Below are 21,350 nucleotides of genomic sequence, written 5' to 3'. Positions count from 1 at the left end.
TCGATTGTCGTGTCTTCAATATGAGGAGTCGACTCTTCAAATACAGTAGCAAAGGATTGAACGGCTCTGATAGGTTTAATAGGAAAATGGGGAACAGTTAATAAAGTTTGATCCGAAATGGTAGAGCTCAACGGGCAAGTAGAAGCCTCGTTGTTAATGGTGGGATATTGATTTGGGGGTTCATTACCTGGACAACAATTAAGAGGCTGTGGGTTCGTAGCAATCTTAACCAGAGATGCCAAGTTAATCGGATCAGACATTGCTATACCACCTGACTTTGAGTCATAAAACTTACGAATGTCAGGTTGAGTGGGAGTTTTATTAATAGGGGTTAAAATAATATTTTTCTTAGAAATACGAGTTCGACTTTTGGTCTTTTCCTGTGATTTTGGGATATTTTGGTTGACGGGTGTCTTTGAAAGCAAGGCTAGATCCGATGAACTAGGCATGGAACTTGGAGAAGTAACCATAGGGTCTCTGGTTATCTCCGATGGCATGCCTGTTTTCAGGGTAAACATGTAATGATTTATTACAAAAGCGTTAAAAGGCGATGTGATTTTCTCATTTATATAAAAAATAAAACAAGGCACCAACTCAATTAGCAATGAATGCTGATAAGATTTCAACCACACATCAATTAGAAAAATAAGCGATTAATGTTAGTAGGTGCAGCGGCAATAAACAGTACCTGGGGCAGGGTGGTGTAATGCCACCATCCGCCAAACAGCCGCTCAACAGCCAGTGGACTTGACGCCACAGGGCTTATCGCCGCAAGGGTGGCAGTCTCCGCTCTTTGTATGCGCCCGGGATCACGTGATGGAGTCACGTGTCGTGCGTTGCGGTGAAGCCCCGCCTCCTCCAGGAAGCGCGGCGAGTGAAACGTTGCCGGCAAGAGCGTTAGAGGGCTCGCAGTGCCGGTTCTGTGGAGTGAAGTAAGGTACTCTCCCTCTTCAAGTCAAGGCAATTCGCTACTGAGTAGCACACACGGGGCGGGCGGCAGCCTCCGCTCTTTGTATGCGCCCGGGATCATGTGATGGAGTCACGTGTCGTGCGTTGCGGTGAAGCCCCGCCTCCTCCAGGAAGCGCGGCGAGTGAAACGTTGCCGGCAAGAGCGTTAGAGGGCTCGCAGTGCCGGTTCTGTGGAGTGAAGTAAGGTACTCTCCCTCTTCAAGTCAAGGCAATTCGCTACTGAGTAGCACACACGGGGCGGGCGACAGCCTCCGCTCTTTGTATGCGCTCGGGATCACGTGATGGAGTCACGTGTCGTGCGTTGCGGTGAAGCCCCGCCTCCTCCAGGAAGCGCGGCGAGTGAAACGTTGCCGGCAAGAGCGTTAGAGGGCTCGCAGTGCCGGTTCTGTGGAGTGAAGTAAGGTACTCTCCCTCTTCAAGTCAAGGCAATTCGCTACTGAGTAGCACACGCGGGGCGGGCGGCAGCCTCCGCTCTTTGTATGCGCCTGGGATCACGTGATGGAGTCACGTGTCGTGCGTTGCGGTGAAGCCCCGCCTCCTCCAGGAAGCGCGGCGAGTGAAACGTTGCCGGCAAGAGCGTTAGAGGGCTCGCAGTGCCGGTTCTGTGGAGTGAAGTAAGGTACTCTCCCTCTTCAAGTCAAGGCAATTCGCTACTGAGTAGCACACCATTGACAAATGACAAATCACAAATGACAAATGACAAATGACAAATCATTTTACTGACCTGCAGGCTGACACAAGAATGAAATGTGCAGAAACTCATCGTCATCACTCAACTGCCCGTTTCTATGCATCATCAAGTACACATTATAAAATGTCCGGGTGTCATGGACTGACCCTGGGGTGATATAACAGTTCAACCCGCCGGTACTGAGGTTGCACGGCATTTTATTAGTTTATGGGATTGATGAGCAAACCTCATTACTCAGCTGGATGGGCACCCGACTAGTTTTGCGCTTTCAGGTCATTTAATTGGATTAACAGCCACATTTGGCAAACAAAAGTACTTATCTTTGTCTGGAACATCCTTAAGAGGTCTTGTGCTTTGCCTTAACTCCAGACCTACCCAGCCCCTGGAACATCCTTAAGAGGTCTTGCGCCTTAACTCCAGACCTACCCAGCCCCTGGAACATCCTTAAGAGGTCTTGCCCTAGACTTGTGCTTTGCCTTGGCTCCAGACCTACCCGGCCCCTGGAACATCCTTAAGAGGTCATGCCCTAGACTTGTGCTTTGCCTGACTCCAGACCTACCCGGCCCCTGGAACATCCTTAAGAGGTCATGCCCTAGACTTGTGCTTTGCCTGACTCCAGACCTACCCGGCCCCTGGAACATCCTTAAGAGGTCATGCCCTAGACTTGTGCTTTGCCTGACTCCAGACCTACCCGGCCCCTGGAACATCCTTAAGAGGTCTTGCCCTAGACTTGTGCTTTGCCTGACTCCAGACCTACCCAGCCCCAGGAACATCCTTAAGAGGTCATGCCCTAGACTTGTGCTTTGCCTGACTCCAGAGCTACCCAGCCCCTGGAACATCCTTAAGAGGTCTTGCCCTAGACGTGTGCTTTGCCTTGGCTCCAGACCTACCCAGCCCCTGGAACATCCTTAAGAGGTCTTGCCCTAGACTTGTGCTTTGCCTTGACTCCAGACCTACCCAGCCCCTGGAACATCCTTAAGAGGCCTTGCCCTAGACTTGTGCTTTGCCTTGACTGCAGACCTACCCAGCCCCTGGAACATCCTTAAGAGGTCTTGCCCTAGACTTGTGCTTTGCCTTGACTCCAGACCTACCCGGCCCCTGGAACATCCTTAAGAGGTCTTGCCCTAGACTTGTGCTTTGCCTGACTCCAGACCTACCCGGCCCCTGGAACATCCTTATGAGGTCTTGCCCTAGACTTGTGCTTTGCCTTGACTCCAGACCTACCCGGCCCCTGGAACATCCTTAAGAGGTCTTGCCCTAGACTTGTGCTTTGCCTGACTCCAGACCTATCCGGCACCTGGAACATCCTTAAGAGGTCTTGCCCTAGACTTGTGCTTTGCCTTGGCTCAAGACCTACCCGGCCCTTGGAACATCCTTAAGAGGTCTTGCCCTAGACGTGTGCTTTGGCTTGGCACCAGACCTACCCAGCCCCTGGAACATCCTTAAGAGGTCTTGCCCTAGACTTGTGCTTTGCCTTGGCTCCAGACCTACCCAGCCCCTGGATCATCCTTAAGAGGTCTTGCCCAAGACTTGTGCTTTGCCTTGGCCCTAGACTTGTGCTTTGCCTTGGCTCCAGACCTACGCAGCCCCTGGAACATCCTTAAGAGGTCTTGCCCTAGACTTGTGCTTTGCCTTGGCTCCAGACCTACCCAGCCCCTGGAACATCCTTAAGAGGTCTTGCCCTAGACTTGTGCTTTGCCTTGGCTCCAGACCTACCCAGCCCCTGGAACATCCTTAAGAGGTCTTGCCCAAGACTTGTGCTTTGCCTTGGCTCCAGACCTACCCAGCCCCTGGAACATCCTTAAGAGGTCTTGCCCTAGACTTGTGCTTTGCCTTGGCTCCAGACCTACGCAGCCCCTGGAACATCCTTAAGAGGTCTTGCCCTAGACTTGTGCTTTGCCTTGGCTCCAGACCTACCCAGCCCCTGGAACATCCTTAAGAGGTCTTGCCCTAGACTTGTGCTTTGCCTTGGCTCCAGACCTACGCAGCCCCTGGAACATCCTTAAGAGGTCTTGCCCTAGACTTGTGCTTTGCCTTGGCTCCAGACCTACCCAGCCCCTGGAACATCCTTAAGAGGTCTTGCCCTAGACTTGTGCTTTGCCTTGGCTCCAGACCTACCCAGCCCCTGGAACATCCTTAAGAGGTCTTGCCCTAGACTTGTGCTTTGCCTTGGCTCCAGACCTACGCAGCCCCTGGAACATCCTTAAGAGGTCTTGCCCTAGACTTGTGCTTTGCCTTGGCTCCAGACCTACGCAGCCCCTGGAACATCCTTAAGAGGTCTTGCCCTAGACTTGTGCTTTGCCTTGGCTCCAGACCTACGCAGCCCCTGGAACATCCTTAAGAGGTCTTGCCCTAGACTTGTGCTTTGCCTTGGATCCAGACCTACCCAGCCCCTCCCCCACCCCCTCCGTTAATATGCATGAGCTTCTTGCAGCGCTTGGTTTGCTGGGTCCTAGGCGTAGATGTCTCTTTCAGTTCTCCTTATGCCACTTTTCCAGGAGGTTCTGGGATCCTCACAAGAATGCAAATGTTTAAACTCGAAAGAATGTAATGCGCGCATCGATTAGAAAGAATTCTCTATGGGTTGAACGCAGTGGTCGAAGTGTGCAGGGGTTACCATGCTGCCTCCTCCATTTTTGATGACGTTTTCCGTCGTCAGCTCCATAACCCCTGCAGCCGTCCATTTGCCTTTACTCCCAATTATCTTTGCGCATGCACACAGTTTTTTTATCCCCCATGAATTGGCATGACACAAGATTTCAATTTGGCAAAATTGGCTGCAGTTTTATTTCCATGACAACAGAAGTATTTGTACACAATAGTGACCTCATTCTGTACGTGTGGCGCTTGCTTGCCGGATTTCCTTTGCTTCCCCCTATACTTGGTATAGTAGGCCCCCAACTCCCCCGACCCATTGTACCTGTTCCTATCCTGCCCGTGCAGGGGTCCGTGGGTGGGGAGAGCGCCGTTTGTTTTGGGGGGGAAGCTGAGCCTTATTTGTTCCTACCAGACGCCCCCGCCGTTTAGGCCCCCAAGAGGCGCTGGTCCAGAAGAGCGAAGACCCATTCCGTTTCCTTCTGGCTCGTCCGGAGTCTATCATTTGTGCTTGGTTGCCCAAACACCGCCACGCCAACCGGTGGGTTCCCGCCCACCGTTGGCTCCCTCCTTCCTCCTTCCTTCTCACAACTCCAGCAATTTGGTGCAAATGTTCCAGAAAAAGAGCTCCATTCCCTTTGGGGACAAGTGCACCCCATCGGCTAAGAAATACTCGGGGTTCTTCCCCTCAATCAGGCCATGCCTGATCTGATGGAAACCTCTGCCCCTGCAGAATTTGGCAACTGCCCCGTTCAGCTTCCTCCTCGATTTCTCTACCGCTGAATGGTTCTCTGCCCCTCTCCATTGCGCCCGAGGGATCACCTCGGACCAGATGATCTCTGTCTCCCCCACCTGTGCCGATATTTCCTGTAGTGAGTTTGTGATGTCTCTCAGCAAGACCCCCCTCCCTAGGCTGGTCAGGTCATTCCCTCCCAAGTGTATCACCAACACATCCGGCTTCCGCTGCCTATTTAGCAGTTTATGCAATTGCCCTTTCAGCTGGGCCCATTTCATCCCTGGCACCCTGTGCCACTCGATCTTGAATTCTCCTGCCGTCAAGATCTCTTGCTGCTGGTTCCAGCTCGCCTTTGCCCTTGAGATGAATGAGTGCCCCACCACCCATACTGTGCGTAGTTTCCTTTGGTGCACTGCTGGTAAATGACATGGAGGGAACGGCATGGTTATCTTTACACTTTCTCTGGCCTGACATAACGTTTAAAACATCCTGACGACCATCTCCCCAATCTCTTAATGTCCTCCGCCACTAGTCCCCCGACTGATGCTGAGGTGGCGGCCCCAATCCGGAAAGAATGTGTCCCAAACTGGCCCCCTGCCAGACCCATTTTATCCAGACCTAGCGACATCACTTTCTTGAACTGAAAACGGCTTAGCGCGGACCCATCCTTGTGCGTGAGCCATGGCGCCTCTGCCCCTGATGGCCGCCTCTGTCGCATAAAGTTTGCCGTTGCCGCCACCGGGCAAACCCTGCTCGCCTGAATGGCATGTACGGTCAGCGCCGCCCCCTTTCCTTTCTGATCCGTCTTTGACCTCCTCACATAAATGATGACCTGAGCGCTCCCCACTTGGATGTCCCTGACGCGCAAGAACCCATTCCCTTTGCCGTTCTTGTTTTCCGGCACCAGTTCGCCGATTCTGAGCGCCCCAAAAAATGCCACCGTAAAAGCAGCCGAGAAGAGCACACGCTCTGATTCCTCCTTACATACTTCCCCTAGACATTTAATTAATCCGTGCAATTTCCCAATATCGATTGGCCGCCTTTCATCTGGTTTTGTTATGCTTTGCCTCGCCCAGCCTTTCATGGCCAGCATGACGTAATGCTCCTTAGTGGGGTCCTTCTCCCCGTGCACTTTTGCATAATGTGCTATGGCCGCCAGGTGATAGCTTACCCACGCCCGGGTCTTCCCTGTTTTCCAGCACCAGCCTATGAAAGCTCTCACCGGGTTCTCCCCGGGGTCCCCTGCTAGTACCTCCTCCTGGAACTGTGAAAACCGACTCCAACAAGCCCTGTACCTCTTGGTTGTACCGGGTGCCAGGGCAGTTTCTACCAATGCGGTCAGATCGCCCCAATCATCCCCCACCATTGCACCTCGAATGGGGTCATCTCCTCCCTTGCTTCGGGACAGCTCTCCCGGAACCGGTCCCACTGTAAACGAGACAGAAAATCAGCGGCCGTGTTTTTCACCCCTGGAATGTGCCGTGCTCTAACCTCAATGTTTAACTCTAACAAACTTCTGGTGAGTTCCCTGAGGAGCCTCAGCACCCTCGGGTTACTGGACGACCCTGTGTTAATGATCTGTACCACCGCCAAGTTGTCCGACCATAGCGTGACCTTAGAATTTTGCAGCTGCCCGCCCCACAACTTAAATGCAACCACTATGGGGAACAGCTCTAGTAGTGTGATATCTTTCGTGACCCCTTCCTTATGCCATTCCTCCGGCCACGCCATGCCGCACCATCTGTCACCCAGGATAGCCCCAAAACCCAGGGACCCAGATGAATCCGTGAACAATTTGAGCCTCTGACTGCTTGCCCAGTCTGCCCTCCAGATTGCCACCCCGCTGGAACTTGTCAGGAAGCTATCCCACATCCTGAGATCCTCCTTTACCTCTGAACCCAATCGGACGTGCTGTGCGGCATGTTGTAAGCCCACAGTTTTCAGCTCCACACTTCTGGCAAATGCCCTCCCCGCTGGTATCACTCTGCCTGCAAAATTGAGGTTTCCAGCCAGTGCTTGCAACTCCCGCAAGGTCGCTTTGTTTTTTCCCATCAGCTCCTGAATCAAGCCCCTCAGTTTTTGTACCTTGTCCTGCGGGAGCCTACATTCCCCTTTAACTGAATCGATCTCTATCCCCAGAAATGTCAATGTCGTTGCTGGACCCACGGTCTTTCCTGGTGCTAGGGGGACCCCCAGCTGGTCCATTCTATTTTGAAATACCTCCATCAGGGCTCTGCACTCTTCCGTCCCCTCCCTCCCCACGAAGAGAAAATCATCTAAGTAGTGCAACATTCCCCCACCTTTTTTCTCCCGTTTTACCGTAAACTCCAGAAAGGAGCTGAATGCCTCAAAATATGAGCAGGAAATGGCGCACCCCATGGGGAGGCATTTGTCATAGTAGTACTTGTCCCCTAACTTAAAACCCAGCAAGTGGTGACTATCCTCGTGGATTGGTAATAGGCGGAAGGCTGATTCTATGTCTGCTTTCCCCAACAATGCCCCTTCTCCTGCCGCTTTTACCATTAGTATCGCATCCTCCAGGGAGGCGTACTGCACCCTGCACTGTTCCTCTGGGATGCCATCGTTCACTGATTGACCCTCGGGGAAGGATAGGTGGTGTATCAGGCGGAATTGACCCTCTTCCTTCTTTGGCACCAATCCTAGCGGAGATACCACCAGATTGCTCATGGGAGGCCTAGTAAATGGGCCGGCCACTCTCCCCAGCCCCACCTCCTTGTCGACCTTCCTTTCTACTACCTCGGGTTTCTCCAGAGCAGATCGCAGGTTGGCCGCCTCCCTTCCCCTTTGAGTACCCGCCCCCGGGATCCTAAAGCCCCACCTGAACCCTTGCCATAGCAATTTTGCGTCGGCCTTGTTGTGGTACTCATTTAGAAAGGGAGTCATGGCAAGCAGGCTAACTGGTGTAGGCAATGCCCCTTTAATCATACATTTGTCATTCATTGTTTCCCCAGCATTGCCTTGTTTTGTCGGCGCATCACTCAACGTTTCCTTTATTTTTCTGTTTCCCACCCTCCCTGGGTTTAGCCTCTCCCGGAGTGGCCTTGCGGGGGCCCGTACCACCGCCCCTCTGGTGCTTGTACCTGCATGTCTTCCCGTATGAGCAATACCCTTCTGCAAACCTCCAGCAGACTTCTTGCTCCCCCTGGTGGGCTGCTGCCCGGTACACCCAGGAGGAGGGCCCGCGAAAGGACCCTCTCCCCCGTTGCGGGAACCCGCCTCTGCCTCTCCCACCCCGAGACTTCTCTCCTAGTGGCTCGTCCTGGGGTTCCCTGCAAGGGACCACTTTGTCCATGTACCCCCCGACATCCATCTCGTCCCATGACATTGCTGGCCATATCTGCATCTTTAATCTAAAGCCCCGGTCATACTCTAGCCATCCCTCGCCGCCATATTTCTGATACAAATCATGCACGTATTGCTCATATGCTATCATCGCCAGTGCATCCTGCGGGTACCTCTCCAACATTACTGACATATACATCCTGTAAGCTTTCAGCCAGTTGTTAATGGAACGCTCCACCTTGGTGGCCTCCCTGTGCCTTTTCTCTTTTTCCTTTTCTGACAGTTCCTTTAGGCCTCTCCCCGTGGGAACGATCCCCAACAAGTCAAAGATGTCAATGAATTCCTTCCTCCACAACCTCTCCTTGACCCCCCATGGAATGTGCCACACCAAAGAATTCACCGTAGCCCGCATAGGTGCGAACCCTGGCATTGGCCTCCCATACTGGGTTGTCTGGCCCCACAATCCCCCTGTTTCCCCGCTGATCGGGCCTGCTGTTGACGGCTGAGCCGCGCTCAGCCCCCCCTGTCAAGACCGCTCCAGGCCCTGCCTCATTCTGCATCCCCTGAGCCCCTGCAGGTAACCCCGAAGCCAACTGCTGGGCCCCCCCATGCTTACTGACGCCCCTGGCCCTTGGTTTGCCCATTCCTGACCCCAAGGGAGCCCCGCCATCTGCACCTGATGCCCGCCTACCATCGGTGGGCCCACACTAGGCAGCCCGACAGATAAGAAACCCCCGGGCGGTATCCCCTTCTTCTGAGGCAATTGACTTAGTCCACCCGACTGTGCCCAGCCTTGAGTGCTACCGCTGCACCAAGGCCCTCCCAGCCCTTGTGACGCCCCCGGATGCGTGGCTATACCTCCTTGAGACACTCCCCCTACCACAACACCTGTACTGGACACAACATTCGGCATTTGCCCCATTTTTCCCCATGCTTGCATGCATTCCATCACCATACCTTTTACCGCCTCCAGGGATGTTGTTCCTCCACCCGCGACATCCACCGTTCTGGTCGCAGGAGTGTTGGGTGGGCTCACTCGATTCCCTGGAGCCTCAGCAGGTGTAGGAGCCGTTAAGGCCGCATCCTCCTGCGCCCTCCCCTTCTGCCGTGGTCTCTTGGTGCTGCTGGCCTGCTCCTTGCTCGCTTTAGCCCTGGCCGTCATTGTCCTTTTCCTTTTGCTCCCCTGGGTCTCCTCTTCTTCTTCTTCCTCCCCCAGGCTGTGGATCTCGGCCTCGACCACGGTGGCCTCGCTGCCACTGTCCTGAAACATCAGAGGGGAGTTTTCCACCCTCTGGCTGCGCCCTTCCTGGCTAGGTTGGGCCACCATCCTGGACATCCAGTCTGGGCCATGGGTTGCTGCTGCCATCCTGGCCATTTCCATAAATGACGCCAGATCCATTGTTTGGCGGCCTCTCAATGGGTCAGCCACCTGCTTCCTGCTCCTCCTGGGCCGCTCGTTGCTGTTGCCCGTGTTCCTTGTGATCCTCGGGCTCTCAGGCTGTTCTGGTGCCTCTGCTCCTCCCCCGCGGCTGCCTCCTTGCGGCCTGCCGTATGATTGGGAGGGCGTGGGTGTCTGCGTGTGAGAAAAAGGAGGGGGGGGGTTTGGGCTGGCGCTGGGCGACTGGTGTTCCCCCTGTCCTGTTCCGGCTGGGTCTTCGACCGGGTTGCAGCCCTGTGTGTCCTAGCCGCCTTTCCTTGTCCCTTGGCCCCTTGCCCTCCCGCCTGTCCTCCGGCTGCTGCTGGGCGGGCTCACCCGCAGCTCCGCTCCGCCTTCGTCGCTTCGTTCCTGTTCCCGGGCTGAGCGCGCCTTCTCCAGCCGCGGCTCCCGATCAGCTGGGCTGCTCCTCCACTCCCGCCGGCTGTCCTCCGCCGGCTGTGCGATCCCACCTGCTGGTTCCTTGCGGTCCCCGCAGCTCCGCTCCGCCTTCGTTGCTTCGTTCCTGGTCCCGGGCTGAGCGCGCCTTCTCCAGCCGCGGCTCCCGATCAGCTGGGCTGCTCCTCCACGCCCGCCGGCTGTCCTCCACCGGCTGTGCGATCCCGCCTGCTGGTTCCTTGCGGTCCCCGCAGCTCCGCTCCGCCTTCGTTGCTTCGTTCCTGGTCCCGGGCTGGGCGCGCCTTCTCCCGCCGCGGCTCCCGATCAGCTGGGCTGCTCCTCCACGCCCGCCGGCTGTCCTCCACCAGCTGTGCGATCCCGCCTGCTGGTTCCTCTGCCGCTGATCCTCCTTCCTTCTGCTGGGCGGGCGATCCAGCTGCCAGTCCTTCGCCTTTTCTTCCTGCAACGAAATTCCTTGCACTTGTCAGGTGGCGGCGACCGGGTCCCAGTGCAAGAGCGAGATGAAACGAAATTCCTTGCACTTGTCAGGTGGCGGCGACCGGGTCCCAGTGCAAGAGCGAGATGCCTGGACCCTGGTCCCGCCTGCTTATATCCTGCAAGCCCCGCCCCTTTCCTTTTGTTTCCCCTTCGCGGGCTTTTGGGCCATTCGGCTTTTGGCGCCGTTCCGCCCCTTTGTCCTTTGCCCTTCCGGGTGAGGGTCCCCGCTCCAGGCGGCATGACCCCGCAGGGGTTACCATGCTGCCTCCTCCATTTTTGATGACGTTTTCCGTCGTCAGCTCCAGAAAAGAAGTAGTGTTAGTGTCATTTGTAAAGCGCAACTTTCACCCAGCGGTATCTTGGCGCTAGAGAGGGAGGACAGCAGTCATTACACAAAGCAATTAAAAAACTAAAACAGGCATGTTTTATGCGCTCTCCTGAACAGCAGATGATTTGACAAGTTTTTAACTGTCAGAGGCAGGTCGTTCCACATTTGAGCGGCAACAACCGAAAAGGCACGCACGCCCTCCAATATGTGACGTGTAAAACGTTGGAACCAACAGCACCCCAGCAGAGGCTGAGCGAAGATGGCGAGTGGGGACATACCGAGTCAATTTTGCCTCGTGGTACTCTGCCCCTTACCCATGCAACGCCCGCTGTACAATACACAAGGGAGTGATGTTCCCTTCTTGCCCCGCTCCCTACAAACCCCATCACCATACCACCCTCACCTGCAATATACAAACCCCCAAACACATGAGCCTGGTGTTTAAGGGAACGTTCAGTGCAGTGCACTGAAAGTGCACGTTTCCACTGATTCCTACACTTTTATCTTCAAACGAAACCATTCCGGAACGGTTTCTCTTTAAAATAAAAGTATAGGAACAGTAAAACTTAATAATACAAAAAGTATAGGAGCACCGCTCCCGCCCACTTCGACCACTGGTTGAACGTACTCAACATAGCAGGGGATCCTGGAGCTGTTGTTCCTGGCAATATGCTCGAGGACAGTGTGATGCGGTTCTGAAAAAACGGACACATTTAAATAAAATAAAAAACGAACCTGCCCCTCATTGAGAAGTCCGAAGATGATTGATGCGTTGCTGTCCTGCCTCGCCATGACAGCTCGCGCGGGCACCTTGGCCAGATGGCACTTCTTCCAGTCAGTAACTTCTCCAAGGCTTCCATTTTGGCAGAGGAGGCTGAAGTTCCCAGACAGCAGATTGGACGCCCACTGAGCTGGATTACGGCCTGAAAGCAACGTGAATTGAAGAACAATTAAACAAAAGAGGTATTTAATCATATTGTCGTTGTTAAAGACCTCGAGTTGAAAAATAGGGAACACACAATATCGACTTTTTTACAATTTCGATTTTTAAAAAAGTCGTATTGTATAACATCGAAAACATTAATGACTGGATACCTGTATAAAATAGAGGCATAAAGTGGGGGGGCTGGGGTAAGGGAAAGTATGGGGGATTGTGGGTGTCCCCTTGTAAACATTTGATAAAATACATAATCTGAATGGAACACATATTAGACAAAATATGGGAAAGAAGACAATCCATATTGTTTAACTACCTTTTTATGCCACAAAAATCCACCAGATGGCACAACATGATAGTGAAACGCCGAATTCAGAGTTTGGCAGTATTTCGGCAGTAAGCCTGCCAAAATACCACCAAAATTAGTTAGCATCACTGCCACTTGGCCCCGAAGGGTTTACCATGGGATTACTAGAGGTGGTAGGGCGGTGTTAGTCCCCGTTAGTGTTGGCGGAATTACCACTAATTCGGCTGGTGATAACCTGCCAAAACGTGTAATTTGCTGGTGTGGCAAAAATGGTATTAAAGGAATTACCGCCACTTTCTTCTTGCACCGCCAAACTCTGAATGAGGCCCAATATGCTCTATGTCCTTACAATGCTGGAAACTACCTTTCGAAAGGCGCCTCAGCACCTCGATGCCCGTTGGCTGTAGTGCACTTTACAAATAAAAAAAAAAAAAAATAAAAGGAGATGACATCGGTAAAAAAAAGTGTTTGCATTACTTCACTGAGAGTAAATGTTGTTAAATCTCGAGGTTTCTTTCGTCACGTCAATGCACCTTAAACAGCCCTGTCCTATGTCAATATGAGCAAGATGGAAGGGCACAGAATAAAGATGGGATGAGACTGAGGATATGAAAACTGTAGCTCAGGGCAGCAAAGGTTGCAGAGATTCCATTCCTGCTGCAATCACCGATATTTCACTCAAACCAAACGTCGACAAACCCAATCGTTTTTCTCTACGGCAAAAAGATTTTTCCTGTTAGAGACACATCAAAAAGGTACACCGGAGGGGCGCAACACCATTGAGCTAATCAGGCTCTACCCCCTCCACCATGCCCCCCAAAATCGTGGGCTATGTTTACTCGACCTGGCTGACCTACAGAGCTGTGGCCGGACAGAACAGGACAAAGACATTACACGGCGCCTGGGCTTCGTTGTTAACAAAAGCCCTGCAATTACTAACCTAAAGCATGCCCTTGTTACCACCTGCATTTACATGCATACATTTTTAGGCAATTGAAATCGTGATGTGGGGTTAGTCCTTGCATGCCAGGCAAGTGATCTGAAGGGTGGGGGCGGGCAGATGGCAGAGGGACAGGCGGCAGAAGAGCCCTCATTCGCACAGCAGTACTTAAGTGGGTTCTTTCAGGCGTAGAGGGGAGAGTTAACTGCTTGTAACATTGAAGCTTCACCAGAATAGTCTCATTAAACTGTGTAAAGAAGTTAAGACCCTCCAAGTTAGCCCGTCCACCACCAGTTAGCCTCCCTGAGTGAAATGTAGGCTTTGTTGCGCCCCTGGTGCAGAGGCAATGAGCAATAGGGCGCAGCAGAAGGAACATACGGGCAAGAAGCAATGTTTAAGCATGGGGACAAGGTTTCAGGGGAGGGACACTGGCAAAGGGCGGGGGTCACAGTAAAGAAGTGGCAAAGGAGAAAGAGCACAGGAGGAAAGGGATGCAATGGTGGAGTGGCCATGGTGTGAGGGGAACGAAAAAATGATGAGGGTGCAAAAAACAAAAATGGCAAAGGGGAGGCATCATACAGGTGGGAGTGGGTAATGGCACATAATGAATGGCAGTGGAGTGGCAAGGAGGAAGGGCTCAAGGAAATGAATGCAGGAGTAACTTGCACGAGTGGCAGACAAGGGGCACAGGATAGAAGAGGCATAAAGCAATGGAACACAAGGAGAAAGGGCACATACAGAAGGGGGATAGGAACAGCAACCAGGAGAAAGGGTATATGGTGAAAGGCACAGGGAAGAAGAGGGAAAAAAAGGAAAGGCACAGAAAAAAAGAGGCAAAAAAGCTACTGCGTCCATCACATAGGCAATGGAGGCACCATGTGTACAACACAGGTGCCCCCTCTGATGTGCTTCAGTAAACTATAGAAATGATGTAATTTGTGAAGTCAGTGGCAATTTTCGTTTTGGGGGAGGGGTGATATAATATCTTTCCATTCTTGAATGTGCACCATAATGCTGAAAAGACACCTGTAAACAGGTCACAGAGTGAGCCTCGTCAGCATGTGCCACAAGGCGCAGAGGTGGAAGGCAAGATGGCTCTGCAAAGCTCCCATGAGAACCTGTGAGTACAGTGCAGTAAGGGCAGGAGTCGGGTGGCTGGTTAGGCAAGAGTGCCAGGAGGCGGGCAGGAAGAACCGTGGATAGTCTGTGTAGTGAGCGGGCAGGGGGGTTATGTGGGGGATTCTAACACAAAGATGAAGTCCTACTGGAATGGCTTGGCAACATGCAGTTGGAATTGGGAGGCAGGCAGAGCGCTTCCATGGGCCTGAGGGACAAGTATGAATGTATGGGGATTAAGCAAGAGGGGCATCAGGGAGTCAGATTCTATGAGGGGAGATCAGGGAAAGCTATTTCTTGTTACCGGACTGCATAAGACAGCCAGGGTGGGCATTGAATTGCCCGAGACGGTGATGGAGGAGAGGCATCGAAGGGAGGCCAGTGGCTTGGGGTGATGGGTTAGAGGTGTCAGGCAAGATGGTAACCGGTGCAGACGATGAGAGGGGGCTCAGTAGGGCAGCAACAGGAACCTGGAAAGAGTGTAATGAAACCTGTGAGGTTCAGAGAGAGTATCCTCTATGCTATGGTCACTGAATGTCCATGTGTCACACGTGTACCTGTAAGGGCTGTCCTAAAGCAGAGAGCCCCCTTCTCTGCAGAGGCTGCTACATAGCCTGCACATCAAAACTATATTTGCAAAAGGGTTCACTATTTGCAATAAAATGGCTTCTATCCTAATCTCATCATCTCATTTTCATTGGGCGGGTTTTATTGTCACATAAATATCATAGTACCCCTATCCCACAATAGAAGTGTGTCGACAGATGTTTTGTACCTACCGGTCACTTCATCAGAGTGGAAAGGTTGGGGAGTAGCGGGAAGAAGACGATCAGAGACATGGTAAAAATATGTGGATAGAGTAACAAAGTGAATTCAGAAAGTGAGAAAAATAAAAAGTATGTGCGTTACCCTGTTTGTTCCAGTACCAAATCACAAGTATTAATAACATGTCCTGGAAAACAAATGAGTATGCCTGGGCAGGAAACGTATCCTAGTTGCTAAAGAGTTGAAAGAAATATTAGAGAAGGTTCTTGTGTTTGAGTTTTATTAAGCACTTGGTCACACCAGCCCCATGGCGTGGTTGTTGCTCTGGATAATTTCTGGGAGTTTTTACAGTAAAAACTGGCGGCGAAAGTTGAGCCCTGGTGTGAAAGAGTGGTTTAGAAAGAGAAAGTGGAAGCTAAAACAGAGCACTATCAAAGGGTTATGACACGTTTATGCTAATTTAATAATCCCCAGGTAATTTGTTTATGATTTTAAAAAGTTCTGTTATAAACTTAAAAATCACTTGCTAAAATGCATGGCACTATTTTAGGACTAAATACTGAAAATGTGAAAATAAACTATATGGAGAATATATAAGAACGCAATTCCATATAATAGTAAGCCAGCACTTTTCTCATGGCTTTCTGTATTTACTCTTCATCAGTGTGTAGGGCCGTGCAGAGGTCCACCATTTTAAGACAAGGCAAAGGAATACTTCGATTTGTAGTTCGGTTCAACTATACAAATTCACGTAGGAGCATCATGTTAAAAAGATGAATGTGTCGAAAGCAGAGGCGTTGCTAGGGAGGGGCTGGGGGGGGCTATAGCCCCAGTCTTTTGGTTGTAGCTCTGGATAGAAGAAGCTCAGGGGCTACAACCAAAAGCCTTGCTAGCCCCGAATCCCGCTAGTCCCGGCATTAGCATAGCCCCGGATTTTTTCAGACCTAGCAACACTCCATGAGACAGAGTGCCCCGTCACGCCGCATTAGTTATGAAATATAAATGATATTAAACCAAAAAAGTGCTAACGGCACAGAAATAAAATAGGATCAAAGCCCCAACCGAAAAAGGTTGAACACAGAGCTCGTTTTGTATCAAAAATGAACAGATTTATTTTGGAAGAGATGTTTTAAAAAACATTTTTGTGTTACATCTTGAAGAATAACTGTCTCAAGAATTAAATATAAAATGTAACATTTGTTTTTCTCTCTTGATGTTTAAGTTTTGTGTGTTCAAATATGATTTTTTCATGAATTCTTAAAAGTAAAGCGATATGAAGGCATACAGAAGCGACTTAAGTTAGAGATCTTACAGGATTGTAAAATATTGCAAATAATAAAAGAAGGACAATTATGTAAAGCGCAGGTCAAATGCACAGACTGTATGTGTGATGAGCCAGCAGTGCTCGGAGAGAGTGATGGAAGTCATTTTAAAGGATCATTTACCAGTTGGGTTGGAATAAGATACCATTACGAGCTTGTATAGGTGACAAGAACATGAGCCCAACATGCAAGGGCAGTGCAGAACAAGTTCCAAGTATAAAAGGGGTTAATTCAAAGCGTTGAAAGCCAAAGTGTCAGGGGATGTAGTGAGCTGGTCCAGCAGGTAAGTGGGGGTTGTCCTGTAATTTGAAATAAAACAAAATAGGAAGACTCACTAACCTTGCTTTAGCCCAATACTGTCAACCACTACTAGGCACTGGGTAGTTAATAATGTAGGATTGAGCTTAGATCTAGAATGGATATTGTTTGTGGACACAAGAGTGATAGATAGGTGACAGCCAGTGCTAGTAGCCTGGTTGCTATGGTGGATGCGTGCAAGCTAGAGTGCTAGTGTATGAGTGGAACGCAGTCTACAAGATGTTGCTACAGGCCCGGGGAGGCTAGGAGTGGTTAGTAGAGCTATGGTGGCCTGGCCACACACGCACACACAGACGACACGAGACACCTTAGGGCGACGTCTTAACTCTTTTATTTCTCAACTCCAACTGTTCCCTTCCTTTACACCCCCCCCCTTCCCCACTGTGCTTGGGTTCGTCCCTCCTAAAGGGCTCCTGCTCCGTTTCCGCTGTAACAAATGTCAAAACACATTTCTGTCCACCCTTCAGCAGAATGGAGTTTGTGTAACTCGATGCAATAGTCTCGAAGATCGTTTTTAAGCTTCCGCTGCGGCATAGCAACGCATAAAGCCATTTAAGCCTAGCTAGACTGCTCCGCATCAGATTTTCCTGCTGGTGTAAAACTGAAAGATTCCTATGAAATCTGCCTGCAATTAACACCTGATCCAAATCAGGCGGATTCCACAGCATATTACAAAGCAGAGCAACATCTACTTTTTCTACAAGACGAAGAGTAAAAGTGAACAGTAAAGGCGGCTTTACTCTTTACCTTTGCACTCTGCCTTGTAAATGTAGGAAAGTTGTGTGCAGGGGGCCCAACAGCACATACGTGTTAATATTGCCATTCCCCTACATGCCAAAACCTTCTCTTTTTTTTAAATGACCTCGTCAATTGAAGCACTGAGCTTGCAATCGAGTAGTATTTTAGTGTCGTTGTCTTTAATATAGGGGATACACACTGAGCCAAAAATGGCAATGGAGCTGGAAAGTGGGTATGAGAGTCTCAGGGTTTGCTGGATACTGGCCCAGACTTGCTTCCAAATAGAACCGATTGTGTGGCATCCGTCCAAAAGACGTACCCGAGTACCAGTGTGAGGTATGCAGTGCCAGCAAGTGTTCGAGGCTTTAGTATCAATTCTGTGTACCTTCACCACTGTCCAGAAAAGTTTGTGTAGCGATGCAAAGCTCCGTGCCAGACCTCCTTCTATTGAGAGTTAGAAACAGAGCCTCTAATGTCAGCTAAGCTTCCCAGGCTTCCCCCATTGCACACGTGCTGTGGCCAATGTTGAGTTTGCACCAGATTTTATATATATATATATATATATATATATATATATATATATATATATATATATATATATATATATATATATATATATATATATATATATGAGGCTGGATGGGAGGACCAGAGGACCAGGAGGAATTAGCAAGAAGAGACAGAAGGCCCAGGAAGGGTGGTGGACGATTAGACCATTGAACTATTCCAATCAATGTATTCAAGCCCTTTCATCTGCATCTAAGCTATAAAGGGTTAAGTCGTCAAAACATTCTTTTGAAGGAGGTTCAATACTAGGAGGGTGTCTCTGTGCAGCTTGTTGGTCCAGCAGATTGGTTTTCCTTTTATTTAAACATTTTGGGTTATCCGACAGAGAGTTGTAACTCGAGTCCCCTAATCTGATTGGAAATTTGTTTTCGAATTTGCAGCCAATATGTATCGTCTGTTCAATTATATAGAATGGACATTGAGGAGAGGGTCATCAACTGAAAGGGGAAACAGATATCTCTTTCTAGCTCTAGCCAATCTGATGGAGACTAGTTAGAGACATGGCTAAACTGGTTAAACCAGTGGAATACATGTCTGCTCTTGAAAGTGAGCTTGTATTCTTCCAAATTTGGAAGTTTGAATCCTCCCAAATGCTTGTCGAGTCTAACCTTGCTAAGGTCAATTTTCACTGTGTTTTTTTAAAAATATTCCAAATTATCTTATTTCGTAGCTTCTCGAGGTTTTGAAAGAAAGACTCGGAGAGAAGGAGACTGAGTGTGTAGTTTACTTTTGAGGGAATCATCATTTTTCGGCACTCAACTTTCTCATCAAGTTGAAGTGTACAGTATCTTGGCAGGTGTGATTGCGGTGTATTGCCATTGTTGTGTACAGTCAGCTTGGCTTGCAATGAAGACTCCTGAATTCTTCTAAACTCAGCCTTTCCTCTCCTGTGCGTTCATTCCCTTCATGGAAGTATGCATTATTATTCGAGATAAGTGTGTTCGTGTGAGGTCACCATCACAGGATGTGCCATTTTAACCAGACAGAGCTTACAAGGCAGCTAACTCCGATACTGTGCAATGTGGTATTCATAAGAACAATTCCTATATGAAGGTTTCAGACCGCCAGACCCTATTACACTAACTTAGACCAGGTGCGGTGCAATTCTACATCAGCATTTTCTCGATGGATATATTGTCAGGGTGTCAAAATTAATTGTGGCATTCCATATTTCCAGCTGGTCACTATTTTCCCAGCCATAGTTGCCCAGGTGGAAATATGTGTCACTGTTACGAGAATTATAGACACCAGTTACGTTCAGATAAAACTGTCCTTTACCGAGAGGACAGCGAGTACTTACCATCCGTGTTTTCTGCCACAGTGCTGTGCTTCACAAAAGCCACGTCTCCGGCACCCTCAGACAGACACCTGCAGTGAGAGAGGCACACATATACACTGAGACTGGGTCAATGTTTTCTTATAAGAAGACATGTTTAACAATTTTGCATCAGCATAGCCCTTGTATTGTGGATATGATTGTGTGATTTACATTATAATTATAATTGGTTGTGTATAACGTGCTTAATACCCAGAGGTTTCTAAGCGTGGACCCGGGGATCGAACCTGTGTTGCTGCGAGTCGTCTTGCTTCCAAGAGGAGTGCATTGCCCCGAGCTATCCTCCAGAGATATTTGTCTAGACATGTTAGGTTAGAGGTATTGACATCACAATATACATCAAAACCAGAAAAGGCACTAAAACAGGGTACATCTACTTACAATAACTCAATAATGAACACTGTATTATACTAATATTATATGTTCACCCTGCATTCCAGTCAGTATGATCATCCAAGCCCACATCAACATAATTCCTTGGTTTGAATGTTGAAAGCCGGACAGCCAATGAGATTCTGCAGAATGCAGCCCAAAACTACTGATAGAACTCCAGGGTGACTCTCAGAACACAGTCCATTAAATGCATGGACAGAGAGCCGAGAAGGGACTGCTGAAGCCAGCAAGATAGGGAGGGTAAGATATGGAATGGACGGAGCAACAGCCCTAGCATATTCATTTGCTAATTACATAAATGACTCCGGAACTAGACAAAAACAACAAGGCTCTCATGTTCCATAGTGCCGTGATGTGAATGCAAGGCGTCAACGCCTAGCATTCATGACACGTCTCATTTTCATTCATGTGCATGGCGGAAGGAGGGCGGAACGTAACTTGCATTTCCGCCGCCTCTCTTTCTCTCCGCCATAAAAATGCTCCAGCATTTGCGTGGGCCTATATTTTCATGCCAACAAAATGCTGGAGATCCCTCTGGATCCAGTCAGTTTACTGCACCAGCATAAAGAAGGCAGGCCCCATAGGGATCCATTGCACACTCTCCCTGCCATGCGGGTGTAGATTAGCCACATAGAAAAACTTAGAAGAGAGTAGCCAATGTACTAACCACCCTGCTCCTGCTTCCTCCAACACACCACCACACACTATACACGCCCACTGGGCTAGCCAAACAATACACTAACACACACCGAAAAAGTAACACAAGCTTACAACAGCAAACCTGGACACTCGATCATACCCATACGGATACAACAAGCCATTCCGCACAACCCAAAATACCATCCAATCTACACATAAAACACACAGACACACCCCTACATAACAAACAGTCACATAGAAACAACCCAGGCATTGGACCTTACCTGTACGGATACAATAAACCAGCGCATGCAACCAACCACCTGTAAGCCAACACACACAGATGCCAGTTTCTCCTGATTCTGCACCCATCCTATCACTCTTCCCTCACTAATCAACCACGTCCTCTTTCTTACAGAGCCACGTGAGCGCCTGGAGTCTTCCTTTGGGTGGTCTGCGAAGTGCAAATGTGAAGGGTAAAAGGTGACGTAAACGCTTGAACGCCGCCTTTTACCATTTACATTTGCACCCCGCAGTGCAAATGACAAAGATATGACAGCAGGGAGCCGTCTACGTTAAAGTGTTAACGTAACGGCTCCCCACCCTCAAATTACTCATGTAAAGTTAATGAGCACCCAAGGAGCCCATTTTGCTCCATGTGTAAGGTGGATGAAATATGTAAAAGACTTGCACAAGGCTTTCACAACTTTCATTCATACTACACCACAATGTCATTCATTTGTATGGCAGAGATGATGGGTGGAATGCAACTTGCGTATCTGCCACCTCCCTTCCTCTCCACCATACAAATGCCCCAGCATTTGCGCCTGCATGCATTTTCATGCTGGTGCAAATGGTGGGAATTCCTATGGAGCCCATCTGCTTTACGCACCAGCATAAAGCAGGCAGACTCCATAGGGATCCATTGGAAATGCTATGCATCATGGCAGGCAGTGCTTACTCATTTGCACGGCAGAGTGCAAATGTGCAGGGCAAAAGGCCGCGTGCACGCTTGAACGCCACCTTTTGCCCTCCGCAT

At 49.9% G+C, this 21,350-nt stretch overlaps 1 protein-coding gene across 1 annotated transcript in view; it reads right to left on the bottom strand.

The window, feature by feature from the left end:
* MELTF (melanotransferrin) overlaps positions 1 to 21,350 on the bottom strand; it is a 421,114-nt gene that overhangs the window by 188,513 nt on the left and 211,251 nt on the right. The window contains exons 6-7 of the mRNA XM_069618617.1: positions 19,244 to 19,311; positions 11,669 to 11,856 (exon numbers count right to left, since the gene is read on the bottom strand). Coding sequence (XP_069474718.1) covers positions 11,669 to 11,856; positions 19,244 to 19,311 — 256 coding nt within the window. The remainder of the gene's footprint in view (positions 1 to 11,668; positions 11,857 to 19,243; positions 19,312 to 21,350) is intronic.

Source organism: Ambystoma mexicanum, chromosome 10 (genome assembly GCF_040938575.1).
Source record: "Ambystoma mexicanum isolate Mex_15411 chromosome 10, UKY_AmexF1_1, whole genome shotgun sequence".
NCBI classification, from domain to species: domain Eukaryota; kingdom Metazoa; phylum Chordata; class Amphibia; order Caudata; family Ambystomatidae; genus Ambystoma; species Ambystoma mexicanum.
Note: the sequence above shows the minus strand (reverse complement) of the source record. Positions and strands in the feature narration are given on the sequence as shown.